This window comes from Lithobates pipiens, unplaced genomic scaffold (genome assembly GCF_037356315.1).
Source record: "Lithobates pipiens isolate NorthernLeopardFrog02 unplaced genomic scaffold, aLitPip1_a1.2 Scaffold_16, whole genome shotgun sequence".
NCBI lineage: Eukaryota > Metazoa > Chordata > Amphibia > Anura > Ranidae > Lithobates > Lithobates pipiens.
In genome coordinates, this window is record NW_027507748.1 from 378,935,153 (window position 1) to 378,956,476 (window position 21,324).

At 42.8% G+C, this 21,324-nt stretch overlaps 1 protein-coding gene across 1 annotated transcript in view; it reads right to left on the reverse strand.

Moving 5' to 3' along the window:
- RBBP7 (RB binding protein 7, chromatin remodeling factor) overlaps positions 1–19,930 on the reverse strand; it is a 28,606-nt gene extending 8,676 nt beyond the window's left edge. Inside the window, exons 1-6 of the mRNA XM_077482201.1 lie at positions 19,736–19,930; positions 10,925–11,069; positions 10,600–10,745; positions 10,261–10,434; positions 5,872–5,987; positions 2,308–2,468 (exon numbers count right to left, since the gene is read on the reverse strand). Coding sequence (XP_077338327.1) covers positions 2,308–2,468; positions 5,872–5,987; positions 10,261–10,434; positions 10,600–10,745; positions 10,925–11,069; position 19,736 — 743 coding nt within the window. The 5' untranslated portion in view covers positions 19,737–19,930. The remainder of the gene's footprint in view (positions 1–2,307; positions 2,469–5,871; positions 5,988–10,260; positions 10,435–10,599; positions 10,746–10,924; positions 11,070–19,735) is intronic.
- Between the last annotated feature and the right edge of the window lie 1,394 nt (positions 19,931–21,324).

Sequence of the window (21,324 nt, forward strand, 5' to 3'; positions counted from 1 at the left end):
CCAGAACGGCAGATAAAATGTGATTGCAGATATTTGGACTTTTCCCGATTGTAGGTGACAGGCAGTTTTTTTTAATACTCAATTATATATACACACACAAAACATTTTTATAAATACATCTTAGTCCAAGGAGAACCTCTCATTCAAGTTAAAGAGGGATTCCACCCAAAAAAATAAAATAAAAAATATTAAAAAGCCAGCAGCTATAAATACTACAGCTGCTGACTTAATAAATGGGCACTCACCTGTCCCAGGTTCCAGCGATGCCGGCAGCCGAGGCCGATCGATCGCTCGGCTCTCGGCTGCTGCCGCCACCATTCTAGGTGAGGGAATCAGGAAGTGAAGCGAATCGGCTCCACTTCCCGGTTCCCTACTGCGCATGCGCGAGTCACGCAATAGGAAATCTAGACAGACAGCGCGGCAGGGCAGGAAATGGCGTAGACTCCCACGGGAGTCTATGCCCAGAAGTGGGTGTAAATACCTGTCTTTGACAGGCATCTCCACCCCCCCTCCCCCCTGAAAGGTGTCAATTGTGACACCGGAGGGGGGGAGGGATCCGATCAGCAGAGGTTCCACTTTAGGGTGGAATCCCGCTTAAAAAATAAAAAAAATAAAATAAAAAAAAAAAACACACACATACACAACCCTAGTAACCTTTTAACTTGTTTGCCGCTGGTCATTTATCTACACCCTGTATTTGTACACATTCCTTTTCTATTCTCCCTTTCTAGATCATTTATCACTTTTCCATTCCTATCCAAAAGTAGGAAAAAGGTAACATTAAGCCATACATCCTAGATCTTATATTTGTGTCACTCCTCTATGCTCACACATTATCTTTTTATAGGATAGTATTTGATAAACTGTTTTCATCCACTGATTTACTGAGGGTGGTGCCACTTGCATCCATCTTACCCCAATTTGCTTCTGTGATAAAAATGGTGTTTCTTGCAATAGAATCTTAGTATGTCTTGGCTATATCTCATCCTCCAGTAATCCCAACACACCTCAGTACTACATGGAATTCATCTAACCAATTGACTGGATTTTCCTATTACTTGCTTCCAATACCTTAAAAATTAAATCACAGTGCCACATTAAGTGTAAGAAGTCTGCCCCCCTTTCTCTTTCCACCTCTCTTCCGTCATATGCAGGATGATCATCTGCCATTTATCCCTTAGCTATAACTTTACTCGCATTTAGTGCAGGCCAACAGTCCTTTAGGGCTCTGTGCTCTAAAAACCCCAATAAAGGGGGAACTTTGACATCTTGGGATTCTGGCTACCCAATTGCACCTGTAGAACATGGAGCTGTAGATCTGGATAAACATTTTATGGGAGATGTTATACTGTAAACATATTAAAATGAATGATTATATAACTGCCTATGTGGCTATGCCAGTTTCCTGAAATCACAGTCCATAAATATATTTAACTGATCAAAAGCTGGGTTATGCCAGATTGGGACTTCCAAAAGGGCGTCATTAAAGCCCACCACACCGATCGTGTCAAAGTTTAGAGATTTTTACTTTGGTTAACCTCGCTGCCTGTGCCTCCAATCCCACTAAAAGCTCATCTACTTCGAAAATCTTCAAAGATACCCCACAACCCCTCTCCCTGTTCCTGGGATACCCACTTCTGCAGATGCTTCTATTGGCCCATCAGATAAGAAAAATACATCCGGCAGAGCTAATCCTGCATTCGTTTTAGGTTGCCATATCGCTAATTTTAACTTACATCTTCCATTAGCCCATATGAATCTGGTAAAGTGGGAGTTGAATTTACTAAATACTAATTTATGCATTACTGGTGAACGTGAGAATACATACAAGCATGTAATATTGTTTTAATATAATTTATTCTCCCTGCTACCCATAACGGCAATACAGATTTCTGCCAATTTATCTTCAAACCAGAGAATCCCCCAAAGACAGGCAGTTTAAAATTTTCATAATTGATGTCCTGGGGTTTTTATGACCAGTCTCTAGTGTTTATGATAGGGAAAACAAAAAAAAACAAAAAACACACACCACCCACACACATCTGAAGAACAGCTAGTTCTGTGAATGGAGATGCCCCACTGAGAAAGGTCAAAGCAGAATGAGGAAACTGCAAACGAACATTGGTTATTGGAGTTACAATAGCCTATCTTTACATCTGTGATCAGACAGTTTTGTAGCAAAGAGAGGTCTCCCTCCCCCGAGCATTTGTGTAGGGTTCTCAAAGTGTTCAGTTGGTGCATGTACATAAAATGGAGGGGGGGGGTTTTGGGGGAAGAACGAAAAAAAAACCCCCACACACAACTTACATCATGAGCTTCTGATCGTCTGCTACAGAGCCGAACAAAGATTCATGTAAAAGGTGCCAGGCTACATCTTCTACCACTGCCGAGTGGCCCGTAAAAATGGCTTTAGCATCGACTATTTTCCCCTCTTTTGGTCCAGCACTTATATCCCACAAGCAAACAGTCTGAAAACAGAATAAGATTTTAGTAATCAGAGAACACTACCTTAAAAAGGTTAAAAATTAAAAAAATAAAATGTAACTGCCAACCATCAAATACCTGTGTATCAAACACATTTTGCAATCCAATTCAGCCACACATCACAGGATAGCCACTACTGTATCACACCACATATAGGAGCCGCTGGTGAATAAGGTTCCCCCACCCTGCACAGCCAGCCAGACATACCGAATATTGACCGTAGCCCAAGTCAGGAGACAGTCCACTTGGATAGGGAATAAGGAAAAAAGGGATGCCCGCTTGACTTGGAACAACTTCTCTATATACAGTCTATGGACAATCCTCTTCCTCCAGCTTGCATAAAAAAAGGACAGGCTCAGTTGGAACACTGATGAATCTAACAAATGCACTTAGATTAAGCAGAAGCCCCTTACAGACAGGAACATCCAGCCCCTTGGGTTGTATACAGAAAATCCAGTGTCCAGCTACATTCCTGTGTCTGATCCCAGAACTACCTAGTCAGGCATTGCCAAGCCCACTTGGCTGGAGCTGCCCCTTACTAGCCCCTCCTGGCCACTTCCAATAGTCCTCACTGACTGTCACTTACCCGACTGACTTCTCCTGGACATGCTAGCTGGCTCCTGCTGTCCTCTTGCTCCCATGCCTCTGGCCAGGACTCCTGTATGTTGTAAGAGAATTCCCCAGCACCCAAGGGGCTACCCTCAAGGGCCACCAACAGCCTCCTCAGCACGCCATCTTCCACCAAAATGCCCCTGCAGGAATGACCCGAGTATTTAACCACTTGCCTACAGGGCACTTTTACCTCCATCCCAACCAGGTCAATTTTCAGCGCGCCCACACTTTGAATGACAGTTACTCTGTCATACAACACTGTACCCCATACGAAGTTAGTCTTCACACACAGCTTTCTTTTGGTTGTATTTAATCACCACTGGGGTTTTTTGCACTAGCCAACATACATTTGTTTTTCTTCTCCTTAAGGTGGTGGTTATATTTAGAGAGTAAACATTGTGCTGTTAGTTTTTTGTGTTTATACTGAAATACGTGATGTTTCCTCTGCAACACTGCCCTTGTATTCTCCCATAGACTAACCACTTCAGCCCCAAGTCATGTTGAGATTTGTTTACAAGTTAAAAATCAGGGTTTTTGCTAGAAAGTTACTTAGAACATCCATGCACGCACAGTAAAACATACACCCTAGAAAATAAAATGGAGGTCATTGCACTACTTTGTCACACCATATTTGTGCAGCGTTCTTACAAGCACAATTTTTTTGGAAAGAATACGAGTTAAAACAGTAAAGTTAGCCCAATTTTTTTTTCTATATTGTGAAAGATAAAATGTTACAAGTAAATTGATACCCAACATGTCACGCTTTAAAATTGTGCCCGTTGGTGACAAACTGACACTTAATCCATATGGTGACATTTAAATTTTTTTTACAGGTTACCAGTTTTGAGTTAGAGGTCTAGTGCCAGAATTATTGCTCACTCTAATGATCGCAGCGATTCCTCACATGGGTGGTTTGAGCAGTTTTCATATGCAGGAGCGACTTACGTATGCGTTCCGCTTCTGCATGCGAGCTCGGGACAAAAAAAAAAAAAAAAAAAGAAGTTTACCTACACTGTCCTTTACAAAAAATAAATTGAGTCACCTATTACAAGGAATGTAAACACCCCTTGTAATAGAAAAAAATAAGCATGACAGGACCTCTTAAATTAGTTGACCCACTTTCAGTAATTGACATAATCTGTTCTGTCTCCTCATACAGTGCCCCCATCCGTTTCATTAAAAAATACCTCCTTCACCGTATCTCACAGTGGCTCCCTGCGCTCGAGAAACCAGCTGTGTCTCCTTTACCCATCTTCCAGAAGCAGCGGATGGAGCCGAGGTTTCCCACCAACATCAGCGGGACACGAGGAGAGGCGACACTGCCAGTCACGTGATCGATTGGGGGGGTGGGGGTGCACCACCATGAGATACGGTGGAGGAGGTTTTTTTTTTTTTTTTTTAAATGAAACAGACAGCGAGGCACTTTATTATTGGAGACACGACAGATATATCTATATACTATTAGTTATTCCTGCAGCAGGAGGGCACTGTCATAGGTGACATGCAAAGAGGGAAGGGGAGGAGGACAGAGAGAAAGTAAAGCAGGCTGTGGACGACAGAGGCACGCAAAAAGACCATGGTATCAGGGGCTCGGTAGTCATGATTATCGTGGTCTGTTTGCAGAGGTGAGGGTATAGCCAGGCAGGATCAGCCAGGTATTAGAGGGTGCCAAATTTCACAGCACAAGCACCGTGCTGTAGAACATGCTTAAAAAAAATAAAATAAATAAAATAAAAAAAAGACAAAAAAGGAACAGAATCTTTTTTTTGGGTTAACTCTTTAAAAATGAGATTTTCTTCAAAAAGACCTCAGATCTTATTTACACTAAAATGCAAAAATAAATATTCACTTTAAGAGCACTGGGCAAAAGTGACATCGCTTCCACCCTTCAATTCTATGGAGCCGAGTGGTGGCCACCTTTTCCTTACTCAGCGTCGAGGCAGAGGGGAGCAGGCGTGATAGTCTCCGCCGCTACCGATGGCTCCGGTAAGCGGCGGAGACGACCGGAGTGTGGCGGGGCCTCTCCCGCCCCTGATAAAAGTGATCTCGCAGCGAACCCACCCCCCCGACCACTTTTATCCGAAAAAGACGCACACCGTTCCTGAAAATACCAGGGTTATGGCAGCTAGCTGCTGTCATAACTCCAGTATTTAACGTCACAATGCCTACGTACAGTTACATTGGCGTGAAGTGGTTAAGCAACATTCTTCCCATTACCAGTATAGGCCTGTAGGAGCCAAATGCTCTGAGCGCATAGCCTACTATTACACACTTGTCTGATCTTCTAACCCTTCTGGTGACATCAGCCGTGGGAAGGTCCACGCTGTCACTTCCTGATGCTCGAAGCTCCAGGAACTGGCCCTCTACATCCAGCGTTTGAAACCACTGCACCATGACGACAGCCAAGATATCTACACACAGATAAGCTGTAATCCATAAACTTATTGAAAGTGTTCCTAATCCTGTTTTTAGACATTAAACCTTGGTATACTACACTCAATTGGCGCATCCTTCCCTCTCTCTGCTTATAACTAAAGTTCAAATACAGAGAATAAAGTTAAATTAAATATAGCTTCAAACTGTCTTTCAATATATTTTCTACCTCCCAGGAGTAGCAACAACCCATTATGGTCTAACAGAATTTAGAACGTCACCAATTACTACCTAAAAAGTATAAAAACAAACTTTAGTTATGATAGTGTGCGGGAGGTATAAAACCGCTGTCTGGCTTTCATTGCTGTCTGACAACATTAAAAGGCATCTTAGCTTACTTACATGGTCATCAGATGCACTGAGTAGGTGTCCACTGAGATTAGAATTCCAAGACAGTCCATAACCCTCCTTTTGATGCCCTCTCAATCGGAGATCCGGGCTGCACTCTCCACTGGGGTCTACAAAGAAAACAAACAGCAGGTACTTTTAGAAATTCCCTTCTACAAAAAAAGTCCACAAGCAGCACTATAATAGTTTTTACCTACAAAAACCCTGAGATTTGCATTTTAAAAAGTAAACTGCCTTCTGGTTTCCAAAAGCATGAGATTCACAGTTAATCTTTTACTGTAGAGCAAGTAGAGCTGGGGGGGGATTGACTTAAATCTTGAACAGAGTTGAGAGGTCAAATCGATGCAAACATTTCAGCAAAGTTTTGAATTTTCTTCACCAGGACCGGCGCTGACACCACGCTGCTCCTGGGATGCTGCGGGCAGGAGTTTATAGGTGAGGCAGCAGCTTTGGACTCCACTGCTGGATGGTCCTTGCTATTTGCATCCTGGCCAGGAACAAAGACTTATAAAAATATAGATTGTTTTCCCTCCTCAGGAATGGAGAGGAGGCCCAGTAAACACTGGACAGGGGCATCCATGCAGTCATGGAGGAATTTAACCACCTGCGACCAGTATCCTTGAAGGGAGGGACAAGATCGTATTAGGCGACAGAATGTTCCCCCAGGTCTTCACACTTAGGACCAGCCGGGCTGTTTTCTAGCTTATATTTGGAAAGGTGAATCGGTGTTAGGTAAGACCCGTGGAGAATGTAACGCGATCAATCTAGGGGACACCAATTTACAAGAGGCCAGCACCTCTTCCCAGTCCTCATCCGCCACCTGGATTTCAGTTGATAAGCCTGAGCAGCAGCTGCAGGTAACATGAAGTGACTATAGAATGAAGACATTTTCTTGGGATCCTGACCACCCACACCAGGTAGAACGATTCAAGGCTGGGGGTGGAATCGCTGAATTGGGAATTGAGGGCATGGCAGAGTTGGAGGTAACGGAAGAACATGTGATTGGGCACAAACATCTATCAGAGCTTGAAAAGTTTTAACTGAACCATCCCCCCCCCCCCCCCCCCCCCGCGAGCAATCCATATAGTTTATAAATCAGGGACAGTCACATTTTATAGATTTCTCCAAAAATTACCATGCACTAAACAATTTGTGCATTTCCTGAAAACCTGCTTTTGATAAATCAGCTTTGTAAATATACAGTGCCTTGAAAAAGTATTCGGCCCCCTTGAACTTTTCAACGTTTTGCCACATTTCAGGCTTCAAACAAAGTTATAAAATTTTTATTTTTTGTGAAGAATCACCAACAAGTGGGACAATTGTGAAGTGGAACGAAATCTATTGGATAATTTAAACTTTTTTAGAAAATAAACTGAAAAGTGGTGCGTGCAAAATTATTCGACCCCTTTACTTTCAGTGCAGCAAACTCACTCCAGAAGTTCAGCGAGGATCTCTGAATGATCCAATGTTGTCCTAAATGACTGATGGTGATAAATAGAATCCACCTGTGTGTAATCAAGTCTCTGTATAAATGCACCTGCTCTGTGATAGTCTCAGGGTTCTGTTAAAAGCGCAGAGAGCATCATGAAGAACAAGGAACACACCAAGCAGGTCCGTAATACTGTTGTGGAGAAGTTTAAAGCCGGATTTGGATACAAAAAGATTTCCCAAGCTTTAAACATCCCAAGGAGCACTGTGCAAGCTATCATTTTGAAATGGGAGTATCAGACCACTGCAAATCTACCAAGACATGCCCGTCTCTCTAAACTTTCAGCTCAGACAAGGAGAAGACTGATTGATCATGGGCCTCTTGGCTGCATCTCTAACTCTGGATGAACTGCAGAGAACTACAGCTGAGGTGGGAGTCTGTCCATAGGACAACAATCAGTCGTACACTGCACAAATCTGGCCTTTATGGAAGAGTGGCAAGAAGAAAGCCATTTCTCAAAGATATCCATAAAAAGTCTCGTCTAAAGTTTGCCACAAGCCACCTGGGAGACACACCAAACATGTGGAAGAAGGTGCTCTGGTCAGATGAAACCAAAATCGAACTTTTTGCCCACAATGCAAAACGATATGTTTGGCGTAAAAACAACACAGCTCATCACCCTCAACACACCATCCCCACTGTCAAACATGGTGGTGGCAGCATCATGGTTTGGGCCTGCTTTTCTTCAGCAGGGACAGGGAAGATGGATGCAGCCAAATACAGGACCATCCTGGATGAAAACCTGTTGGAGTCTGCAAAAGACCTGAAACTGGGACGGAGATTTATCTTCCAACAAGACAATGATCCCAAACATACAGCAAAATCTACAAAGGAATGGTTCACAAATAAACGTATCAAGGTGTTAGAATGGCCAAGTCAATGTCCAGACCTGAATCCAATCGAGAATCTGTGGAAAGAGCTGAAAACTGCTGTTCATAAACGCTCTCCATCCAACCTCACTGAGCTCGAGTTGTTTTGCCAGGAAGAATGGCCAAGACTTAGTCTCTCGATGTGCAAAACTGATAGAGACATACCCCCAAGTGACTTGCAGCTGTAATCACAGCAAAAGGGGGCTCTACAAAGGATTAACGCAAGGGGGCCGAATAATTTTGCACGCCCCACTTTTCATTTTTTTGTTAAAAAAAGTTTCAAAAATCCAATAGATTTCGTTCCACTTCACAATTGTGTCCCACTTGTTGGCGATTCTTCACAAAAAATAAAAATTTTATATCTATGTTTGAAGCCTGAAATGTGGCAAAAGGTTGAAAAGTTCAAGGGGGGCCGAATACTTTCGCAAGGCACTGTAGTGTCATAAAAATTGAGACAGGTCTAAACAGACCCCTGACATCTCCCCCTTTGAAAACAGTGAAAGGGACTACAGATTCCCAAGTCTTTTTTTCAGCAGCCTCAGCTTCACTGAAGACGAATGGACAGGAGACAGGCTCTTGTTCATTCATAAACTAAATTGTAAACAGTGTTTACAACACTCAGTTATGAAAGGACAGGGTCAGTAATCATTGAATGCATTTGGAAAACACCCTCCATCCTGACAGATCTGGGATGAGGGGGAACGATCGGGTGTGTCGGTGGGTGCAGTTACACAGGAGGGAGAGGAGGAGAAGCAGCTGTCAGAAAAGCTATACAGGGAGATCGGTGCACCGATCTGAGGCTGCCCAGCCCCCCGGCTACACTGTGGACACCAGGTGTACTAGTCTAACAGGTATCAGGTTAAGCAGCGGAACATTTGCACAAGTATTCATGCAAATGCTTGATATCGGCACCGATATTAGTATCGGTGCAACCTTACCTTTGGTATTAAATAGGAATGAATGCACGCAAATTTTATCCTCATCCTGATCAATATAAATTGACACAAATATATATATAGTACTCCCTTTCTCTGGTGTCCGAGCATGTTCTACCCTTAAAGTGCTAGTAAAGTCTTTTCCTGAAATGAAGGCCCCTAGTGCACGCTGTCTCCACTGCAGGTGCTTCCACCTTCACCAGGTCTTCCTTCTGTGTTCAGGGACTCTGCCACCTAACTAAATATTTCCTAACTAGGGTCTGTTTAGGTGATATTCATTTTACCTACAGGTAAGCTTACCTGTAGGTAAAATTCACAAGGCCTAAGCCTTGGTTAGAGCTCAAGAACTTTTACATTAAAAAACACAACCTTTTGTAAAGTCAGTCATACCAAGATGTATATTTTGGCACTGTTACAGATAATTTTTTAAGGGTAGGAGCTATGTGAACTTAAGCTGAACCCAAACCAAAAAAAGTTAAATAAATACACAGATAAAATATGTGGTAGCTGTTTTACCTGAAATAATTTGCAATGTTGCCCACCTAAACAGTACAGCCAAGCCAACTACCTCTATTCTCTACTTCAGTATAGAGACACAGCCTTCTCATGTTCAGGGTTGTGTGCTGCTATGACTGCACTCCTGCATGGGAGTGAAGTCAATGTGCCCTGGCCAAACAAGATGGAGAAGCCAGTGAGGGACCTCACAGGTGTTGGAGAAAAAGTATTGCCGAGTATAGTTCCACTTTAATTCTGACAGTTGAGACATCAAGAGGCTCATGTAAAGACAGAGTTGGCTTGCCTACATTATCTGCATTTAAAAAATTAATTTATTAGTTTATTTTGCAAGCAGAAAAAGTTACATTTTCTATCTATATGGAATTTAGCTTTATGGGCACTTTTATTGCCGTTACATTTGCTGGGTCTCCTCCCCATGCTAAGCATTTCTCAATGACTGATGTTAATATACTACTAGGTTCATTGCAAAAAAGGTGTGAGACTTCAAAAGAAAGTTTCCTCACGCAACAAGGATTTAATATAAAAGATTTAAAATTAATTCAAAAGTTAAAATGTGACTTTAGACAACTGTTACCTGGTTTGGATGGATGCTTTGTATAATCGAATACCAGGACATCAGAGGAGGGCGTTTTGGTTGCAATTATACAAGGGTTTTGAGGCATGTACCTTGCCCGATTCACTTCACCTTCATGGTTAATTTTAATTTCAGTTTCAATCTTGCCACTCACAGAGCCAAAGCCGCCAAACTCTAAACAAAGAACGAACATATTAGGGAATTTCTTCCATAACTATATTTTACATGCTATACACCAGGCAATAAAGTATGGCTTCTTGAAACATGTGGATTTTCAAATGTACAAGAAAAGAAATGGCATATCATCGTAGTACTACTATTACAAATATTAAAGCCTACCTCCTTTCTCACTGTCATAGTGAGATGCATCAAACTGTGCGTCATCATTGGGTATCTGCACTCTTGCCACAACTAAGTGATTCTGTTCATCTGATGTGTGAGTGCCAAGTACCAACCAATGCAGAGCATAATCTTTGCCTTCAGGTCTACAGGATAAAGACAGATACAAATTAAACCTACAAAAAAGGGACTAGGACCAAAAGCCATCAGCTTAGGAAATCTAGTAATGGCCATTTAAAAATAAAGTTCCAAAGAAATATGTAAAATATGAATTGGAAAAAAATTTAAAATAAAAAAAGCACACATAATGTAAAATAAGCTTTACCTAGTAACATCAGGAAGCCACTGAACAGTAAGACTTGGCCACTCTAGGGCATGTGTCATCACCAGGTCATACAGAAAAGGAGTGTTCTTTTTCCATATTTTATACTCCTCATTGATAACCCGTTCCTCCACAGTATCTTCAAACACTGACAAAAGAAGATAGTTTATCAAGTTAGTAGTTTAAAATTATCAAGCTCTATTTTGATGAAACATGCTTGGTGTTAGGAGCTCAGCAGAGCTGAATACTAAAAATTAAAAAGTCTTGAACCAGATATATTAAGCATATGTAACTAGCTTCTTAATGTTGTAGATTGTGTTTGAACATGCAGCCTTGGCCAAAAGATGAGAATGACACAAATATAAAAAAAATGTTCAAAGTCTGCTGCTTCAGCGTTTAGATCCTTTTTGTCAGATGTTATGGTATACTGAAGTATAATTGCAAGCATTTCATAAATGTCAAAGGCTTTTATTGACAATTATAAGTTTATGCAGAGTCAATATTTGCAGTGTTGACCCTCCTTTTTCAAAGACCTCTGCAATTCACCCTGGCATATGGTTAACTTCTGGGCACCATCCCAATTGATGGCAGTCCATTCTTGCATAATCAATGCTTGGAGTTCGTCAAAATTTGTGGGTTTTTGTTCACCCGCCTCTTCAGGATTGATCACAAATGCTCAATGGGATTAAGTTCTGGAGAGTTTCCTGGCCATGGACACAATTTTGATGTTTTGTTCCCCTAGGCAATTAGTTATCACTTTTGCCTCATGACAAAGTGCTTCATCATTCCTCAAACGATTCTTGGATGGCTGGGAGAAGTTGCTCTCAGAGGATGATTTTGTACCATTCTTTATTCATGGCTGTGTTCTTAGACAAAATTGTGAGCCCACTCCCATGGCCCACATGAATGGTCTCAGGATGCTTTACTGTTGACATGACAGGACTGATGGTATGACTCACTTTCTTCACCGGACAAGGTTTGTTCCAAATGCCTCAATCGGAATGGGTGTGCAGAGAAAATTCCTTTACCCCAGGCCTCAGCAGTCGAATCCCTGTACCTTTTACAGAATATCAATCTGTCCCTGATGTATTTCCTGGTGAGAAGTGGCTTCTTTGCTGCCCTTCCTGACACCAGGTCACCCTCAAAGTCTTTGCCTCGCTATATGCAGATGCATCCACACTGCTGAGATTCCTGAGCAAGCTCTGCACTGGTGATGCCCTGATCCCATAGCTGAAGTAACTGTAGGAGACGGTACTGGTGCTTTCTTGGACACCCTGAAGCCTTCTTCACAAATGCAGTGGAATTTTTTTTTCCATGTGATTAATTTTTCATGGCAAAGAGACTTTGCAATTAACTGCAATTCAGCTGATTACTCTTCATAACATTCTGGAGTACATGCAAATTGCCATCATAAAAACTGAGGCAGCAGACTTCGTGAAAATTAATGTTTGTTTTCAAAACTTTTGGCCATGGTGTTCCCCAAAATTTTACATGCATCTGAGATATACCAACAGTCACATCTAAAAAAACAAAAAGGCACGTCTAAATGGCGATTGGAAAACAGGCATCACTGCACACTCTTGAGGAAGGAATATTTCTAGGGACATTTTGTAAAGTATAATCACAGGGCCTGCACAGTACCAGGCATTGGTGCTATATAGTGCCTTTCATTCTGAATTGTACTCCAACTCTCCTTGCCAAGGAATATGCATTGCTTTTATTTGCAGCTTGTGTCCCTATAGGTAATATTTGCCTCACTTCCTGTCAGGAACCAGCGTTGGATGAAAATTTAGAAAAAAATCCCCCACATACAAATGTTTTACTTTTTTCATTCTGACCAATAATCACCAATCTTGAATACCTATTATACTATGCCAGAGGCAACCGAAAAGAGAAGGGCTATAAAAAATTTTAATAATAAATTACGTGGATTTTCCTTCACTGTAGGGAGGTTCCTTCTACAGCAAGGGGTCAAATAGTCTCAGTCTTGGAGACCCAGTAGTTTTTGCTGATGTTGCAACCTCTCCCATAGTGGTTTCTGCCTGAACATCCAAGTGCGGGACATCCTTGGTAGAGCTGTGGGTGTTCCCCTGTAGTGCTGCAGCCATGTGGCACTATGCAGGATATTCCCTCGCTGTGTGTTCTGAAGGGTGTGCAGCTGCAGGCTACGGCTTTAAGCCGTACAAGCAGGATGTTAAGGCCCGTACACACGGTCGGACTTTTTGACAACAAACATGAAAATTAGCTGTTTTGGAGCAACATCCGACTGTGTGTACGCTCCATCGGACAAACTTTTTCTGTTTTCATCGGACTTTCGTTGGCTCTGCGAACGGACAAACTTTTTGACAACAGAAGTCCGATGGAGCAAAGTCCGACCGTGTGTATGCAAAAGCATCGGACTTTTGTACAAGGTACAAACACGCATGCTCAGAACCATTGCAAACGATCAGACTACAATACAGAAGTTGACCAAAGGTGGCGCTGGAGTCATTGAACGTCCTCTTTTGAAGTGGCGTCCGTACGTTGTGACGTCACCACGTTCGTGTTTGTTGTCAAAAAGTCCGACCGTGTGTATGCAATACAAACTTGTGGACCACGCCCTTTGTACAAAAGTCCACGGAAAAGTTTGTACAAAGTCCGATCGTGTGTATGGGGCTTTAGAATGTTGAGAGCGCTGTGATGTTGAAGGAACCTCCCTACCATAAAAGAAAATCCACAAAGTGGAAAAGTGATCGCTTTGACGTGCAAAAGAGTGATGCCGCCTACCACTTCCCCTGAGCCAATGGGTACAGAGGATGCGGTGTCGACAACTACAGCTTGTATGGTGTCAGGGTTTAGCCAATTACTGGAAAGTAGGCAGGCCACCAAGCAGAAACATTCCAAGAGAAGAATGTAATCTGGATTTGCTACATGACTTATGTCCCCACGTTCTCATTGGATGTGCAGTCTAGGGTAGAGGGGCAGGCGCCAAGTCTATTTCTTTTGACACAAGGTAGAAAAAGGCAGGAACAGCAACAAAGTCTGAGCTGGTCAGACTAAAATGCCGGGCCTATTTTTTGACCCAGTACAGGCCTGGCACCAGGCGTGAGCAATTCCTATTGCCTGATGTCCCCGCAGTTCTAGGCAGCTGATAGAGATCGACCTATATTGTTTTTATCGGTGCCAATACAATACCAATATTTCACCCACCTCTCAAACGGACACTTTTTTTTACACCATCACTGTTATTGCTGTCAAGCAGTGACAGGTATCCTTAATGGAGGGATCGGGGGTCTATAAGACACAAACCACTCCTCTGCACTTGAAAGTATTCAAAATGTCAAGATATATTTTTTTTAAACTGGCACCTTTAACCACTTGCTTACTGTACACTTAAACACCCACCCAAACAATTTTCAGCGCTGTCACTGCCCGTTCTGAAGGAAATCTTCAAGGGCTTAAAGCAGACCTCCACCCTACAGTGGAAGGTCTGCTCATCGGAACCCTCCCACCCCCCAGTGCCACAATTGGCACCTTTCAGGGGGGGAGGGGGTTGCAGATACCTGTATAATCCAGGTACCTGCACCTACTTCCGGGACAAGCTAGCCACAGATTGAGCCGCCCCCAGCCCAAAGTTTCACTTCCTGATTCCCTGACAGAGGATGGCAGAAGGGCAGCTGAGAGACGAGCGGTTGCTCGTCATCTGCTGCCGACATCTGCTGGACCCTGGAACAGGTAAGTGTCCATTTTTTTTTTTTTTTAAAGGTGCAGCTCCTCTAACACTCATTTTACAAGTGCTTTTTGGCCAGAAAAAGCTGGCACTGCCCCAAGCAGATATGCAAAGCAGGGACCTGGTCTAGTTTCTCCAAGTATGTCCAGCACCATCGTCTAAACTTGATATAAAGCCAGGATCATGCATTTGGAAGACTGGGGGAAAAACAGGAGTTAGATTTACCAGGCAGTAACTGTTTCTAGTAGTCTCAGGACAGCACGTTCCCACCCTATTGGATAATTTTTTGGCTTGTTGTGCGTTTTACAGATCTGTCCTTCAGTTCCCGTAACTAACCAGGTTGCTGAGGGACCACCTTTTAAGATCTGAGGGCAATGCGTTTCCTGTGTCATTGGAAATAAATCTGTTTCTCAAGGACTGCCCTGGAATACTACTGGAAACTGTTACCGATAAATCCAATTTTTTTTTTTTTAACCACTTAAGGACCAGGCCTCTTTTTCAGATTTGGTGTTTACATGTTTAAAACGTTTTTTTTTTGATAGAAAATTACTTAGAACTCCAAACATTTTATATTGTTTTTTTTTCTAACACCCTAGAGAATAAAATGGCAGTCATTGAAATACTTTTTTCACACCGTATTTGCGCATCGGTCTTACAAGCGCACTTTTTTGGAAAAAATAAACTTTTTTGAATAAAAAAAATAACAGTAAAGTTAGCCCAATTTTTTTTTTATATTGTGAAAGATAATGGTACGCCGAGTAAATTGATACCCAACATGTCACGCTTCAAAATTGCGCCCGCTCGAGGAATGGCATCAAACTATTAGCCTCAAAAATCTCCATAAGCGACATTTAAAAAAATTCTACAGGTTGCATTTTTTGCGTTACAGAGGAGGTCTAGGGCTAGAATTATTGCTCTCGCTCTACCGATCACGGCGATACCTCACATGTGTGGTTTGACCACCGTTTTCATATGCGGGCACTACTCCCGTATGAACTTGCTTCTGTGCGCAAGCTCGTCGGGACGGGGTGTTTTTTAAAAACTTTTTTTTCTTATTTATTTTAAATTATTTACACTGTTTAAAAAAAAATAAAAAATGGATCACTTTTATTCCTATTACAAGGAATGTAAACATCCCTTGCAATAGAAAAAAGCATGACAGGTCCTCTTAAATATGAGATCTGGGGGTCAAAAAGTCCTCAGATCTCATTTGGACTAAAAAAACAAAACAAAAAAAAAAAAAACACATTTAAAAAAAAAAAATTATATATATACACCTTTAAGAGGTATGGGCGGAAGTGACGTTTTGACGTCGCTTCCGCCCTCCTATGGTATAGAGATGAGTGGGGGCCATCTTAGCCTCACTTGTCTCCGTACCCAGCTAGGAAAAGGACCCGATCGCCTCTGGTAAGCGGCGGCAGGAGGAGGGGTGGCACCTCTCCTGCCGCCGATATTGTGGCGAATCCACCATGGAGACCACCGTTATCGTACAGACTACTGGCGCCTGAAGAGATGGATATCTCGGTTGTGGCAGCAGCTGCTGCCGTTACCGAGATATCCCTTTTCAAAAATAGGACGTACATCGGTGAGCGCTGATCGTTAAGTGGTTAAACAAACCAGTTATATTTACCTGCTCTGTGCAATGGTATTGGTAGAGTTGCCCCAACCTGTGCTTCCTGCATGCAGCCCCATAGGAATCTGCTTCCTATGGTGGCAAACCTATGGGCTCACTCCCAAGCCAGGCTATGTGCATCTACTGACATGAACAGCACAACTCACTCACGGCATTTGACAGCAGCAGGAGCCAATGGCTCTCACTGCTGTCTGAACCTATGAGACCGGCATATCGCTGATTCGAGACAGTCCCATTCACACTCAAACAGTCTTTATTGCAGAGCACCGCATGGTAACGTACAGCATTGCGCTGCTTTACATGTCATTAAAGTGTACGTTTTATACAGAACAAAAAAGCCATGTGATGCGCTGAATAGCACACCCCACTGGCCCCACTACAGCATGTAATTGTGTGCAGCCCAGTTCTTAACAGGAGGAGGTTGGGGACCTGATATAAAAAAATCCTAAACACATAAAAATGCATACCATTACACAGTTTAAACTGCCAAAATAGTGATTAAATTAAACTCAAAGTGATAAAACTATGAAAAAAAGATTTGGCTAGGTTGCAGTGCCGACATGTTTTAGTTGCTATAACAGGTTTTTTTTTATACACATAGCTGCACGATTCTGGCTAAAATGAGAAACCCAAATTTTTTGCTTAGAAGTTAAACTATTCTCTCACGATCCTTGTGGCGCAACATCTTTCACAAAAAAATAAAAATAAAAAAAAATAAAAAAAAAAGAAACAAAAAAAGGAAAAACCCTGAAAGGCAAAGGTATAATGAGCTAGTATGCAGCACATAGTAGCTCATTATCAAATGCATCAGTGCCCTGTCCACGCAGAGGGAGCTGACATCTTGCCCTCGGCATGTCTTCCGGGTTTGCGGTTCAGGCGCTGAGTGGCCGGAGCTGCGATGACGTTACATGTGCAAGTGTTTTTTGCCAGGCAAAGGTCCGGCAATGCTGCCGGACCTTCAGCTGGGGCATTCAGAGCGCATGCTGACGTCAGCAGCTGCATGCATAGGGAACACGGTTTAGGAAATATTAATTTTACCTACAGATAAGACTTATTATAGGCTTACCTGTAGGTAAAAAGTGTAAAATTTGAGTATACAACTGCTTTAAGTGCTTAAACTCCATGTATTTACACTTGTAACTTGGCAGACTGCCCAGATTTTTCTCTTTACACAGAAGTTTCCCTTTGATCTTAGAAGGAAGAGTTACAATGTTTAATTTTAAAAACTTGGCAGACTGCCGGAATGTTTTCTTTTGACAGCTGAGTGAGCAGATAAGTCTCTCCACTTGTTATATGAAAGAATCGGCAAACTGCAATAGAGATAGTCAGAGGGATCGACTCGAGATCACGATTTTTTTTTAACGATTAATTGTGCAGCTCTAACACATACTGTCAATTGTCATACCCTTTACACTCCACTGCTGAATATATCCCTCCCCACTGCACACATACTACTGCATCATACCCTCTGCACTACTCCCATGCACATAGTGCCAGTTATACTGCACCCCCCCCCATACCCTTTTCTCATGCACATATGGCTCTTCAGCATTATGTGTTATAGCCCCAACCTTTCCCATTAGGCAAGCTAGAAAAAAGTGGTGTGCCCATTGCAGAACAATCAGGACAGTTCATTATGCAACTATACCATAGTCCATTAGTGCACAGACCTTTTCCTGGCCAGTATAATGGAAATCAGAAATACTACATCCAAAGATCAGACACAATGATTGGGCTACACCCCCACAAGCTGGAATTGTCAAAATATAATCAAGTGTATAGTTCTTAAAAAATAGTAGCCATCCACATTTTATCACATACAAGGCATTATCTTAGATGTGGAAATGTGTGTATATTTTATATTATATTTACTATGTAGAGATAGACAATTTTTCAGGCTTAATAAGAATATCTATCGCCAGCATAACCATAGTCTCTTGAACAGTGAAGCCAAATTTTACTTTGTAGATTGGTCTGAACTATTATCTGGTAAATAGATTCTGGATGGGGGGGGAGGCCCGTACATCTTCCTATTAAGGTGAAACACTAGCCAACATTTCCTCATTTGGAATAGAGCAAAGGTGGGGTGCAACCTGACAGATTTAGGGTCCTTTCACACAGGGTGGATCAGTGCTGATCTGCCCGGTGGATCTCCGCTGAGCAGGAAGACGACAGGTCCATCTCTGCACACTGTGCAGGGACGGACCTGTCACAGCGCCGCTCTCCCCTATGGGAGATCGGGTGATGATGGACCGCAGTGTGTCGTCAACCGAACCGATGGGCTTTTGTTCTCTCCAGACAGGTTTTTTGTTTTCAAACAAGTCTATAGGAATGCAAAACCTTGAAGCAGGATAGTTGCTGGTAAAACACACCTGTCAATGAACTTTGATAAAGTGATAGCATATACACAGGCCCTTAGAACACTGTTCTCTGTGCCTATCAGGGATATTCACTGTCTTGTTTGACTACTGTCCCCAGGACACGTTGTGATGTGACGTTTACATTTTACAATCACTGGAACAGAAATAGACAGAAGTGTCCCAATAAGAACGACCTTACAGTGGTGACAACTGTCACTTTTCCTCTGCCACAGACTTTAGAGATGTGAATTCTTTCCTCCTGTTGTCAAAAAGTGAGGGGAAGATCCCCTCATGTCTTTAGGTTACCTTTATCCATTCATGGCACCATACAAATTAAAGATCGCAAAGACTGATGGACTTGTGTCTTTTTTTTTCAACCTCACCTATGTAACTATGATCAAAATTCAGCAGGGACCGGACGAGTTTTGATTTGTGATCACTGTCGCACAACAAAAAAGTTGAGCTATCGTTTAAAAGAAGCCATTGGATCAGAGGTAGGCAGTGCCCATCTGTGTATTCTGACAACAGGAGGGTGCCGCTGTCAGAGTACAATAGCACAGCGGAGAGAATTCCCAACTTCATCTCTAATGCGTGGAAGGGGGAAATCAGTTACTTTTTCCCCAGGGCGTATAAAAAGAACACAAAGATAAAAAAACAAAAGCTACTACCAGGTAAGGCCAGCATAAGAACAAAAATAAATAAAATTTGGCCAAGGGTCTACATTAATAAGAACAGCAACAAATGCCACCGTGCTCCCCAGCTACCCTGGACCCCCTCAGACATGAACTGTTGCAAATGGGCGTACAATGCACTGTTGTAAATGGATGTATAGATAACAAAGGAAGGCATAGTACTGCAGGAAAGGGCTAGCACTTCCATTACCGTACTAGGCCGCCAGGGAGGCGCTAGAGCCCACACACACTACAATACATACAATGCTAGGGCAGAGGAATGAATGGCGCCGGTTAGCGGGATGTCAAGCAGCACAATAGACTAGCCCCAGCACAGACACACATCTATCTCCAAGCACAAACACACACACTCGGGACAAAAAGAAAAGGCAGAGCGCTGCAGAGTCCCCTCAGACCCCGGGCCGGCCAGGCCTCTCTTACTTTCTTTATTCGCTATCACTCCCGCCTCTTCTGAACTCACAGGAGCCGTGCAGAGCCCCGCTCGCCGGTCACCTGTGCTGCTTCCCGCGCTCAGGGCGACACACAATCCGCGCTGACGCAGTCGAAAGATCCCCCGCCAAAGTTCCAGCTACTTGTAACAGGAGCACGCTGTCTCTTTCTCGGCCCCACCTCCCACCGGTACGTACCATGCGTGTACCATGGGGGCCGAATGGCCAATCAGGAGCAGGGCGACAGGCCGGGAGACGTAGGACAAACGCAGGCGGCCATGTTTAAAACTGGCAAAAGTCTTCGTTACGTGAGTCTACGTTAGGAATGGCGCGGTACCCTGGAGTGATGGAGGATGCTGGGTGTAATCATCTACATCTAATGTAAAACAAGAGTGCAGACATCCCAACCTGTAAAAACTCATTTCATGTCCACAGTCCCTTCCCCATGGAGGAATGTGGACATGGCTTAAATTGCGCTACATATTGGGCGTGGCTTAAAAGTCTGAGATGACTTACAGTAATGTTAACCACTTCAGCCCCAGAAGGATTTACCCCCTTCCCGACCAAGCCCTTATTTGCGATTCGGCACCGCATCGCTTTAACTGACAATAGCGCGTAATGATGTGTATGCTTTATGTTATAATTCAAGTTCAATTGTTATGCCTAGTTCCTTATGCATGTTAGGAAACAGTTAACACCCCGGTTGTGTGGCACTGCACCCAAACAAAATTGATATCTTTTTCCCACAAATAGAGATTTCATTTGGTGGTATTTGATCACCCCTGCGGTTTTTATTTTTTGCTCTGTAAACAGAAAAAGAGCGTCAATTTTGAAAAAACAATATTTTTTACTTTTTGCTATATTAAATATCCCCAAAAAATATATAAGAATTTATTTCTTAATTTAGGCCGATATGCATTCTTCTACATATTTTTGGTAAAAACAAATAGCAATAAGTGTATATTGATTGGTTTGCGCAAAAGTTATAGCGTCAACAAAATAGGGGATAGAATAATGACATTTTTATTATTATTATTTTTTATTAGTAATGGCAGCGATCAGTGATTTTTATTGTGACTGCGACTTTATGGCGGACACATCGGACACTTTTCACACTATTTTGGGACCATTGTCATTTATACAGCGAGCAGTGCTATAAAAATGCACTGATTACTGTGTAAATGTCACTGGCAGGGAAGGGGTTAAGCACTAGGGGGTGATCAAGGGGTTAACTGTGTTCCCTCAGTGTGTTCTAACTGTAGGGGGGATGGGCTCACTAGAACATGACAGAGATCACTTGGAGCAGTAGATCTCTGTCATGTTGGTAGGCAGAACAGGGAAATGCCTTGTTTACATAGGTATCTCTCTCCGCCATGCCACGATCACGGGCCCCCCTGGGCGGAAATGGAGTGAACGCGCCCGCTAGCTGCCGATGATGGAGTGACATACTGGTACGACATTATGCGTATCCGTGCCATTCTGGCGATGTATATTGGCATAAGCCGGTCAGCAAGTGGTTAAGGATCGAGCCTCTTTTTTACACTTGTTCTTTACACGTTAAAGCGGAGGTCCGCCCACAGC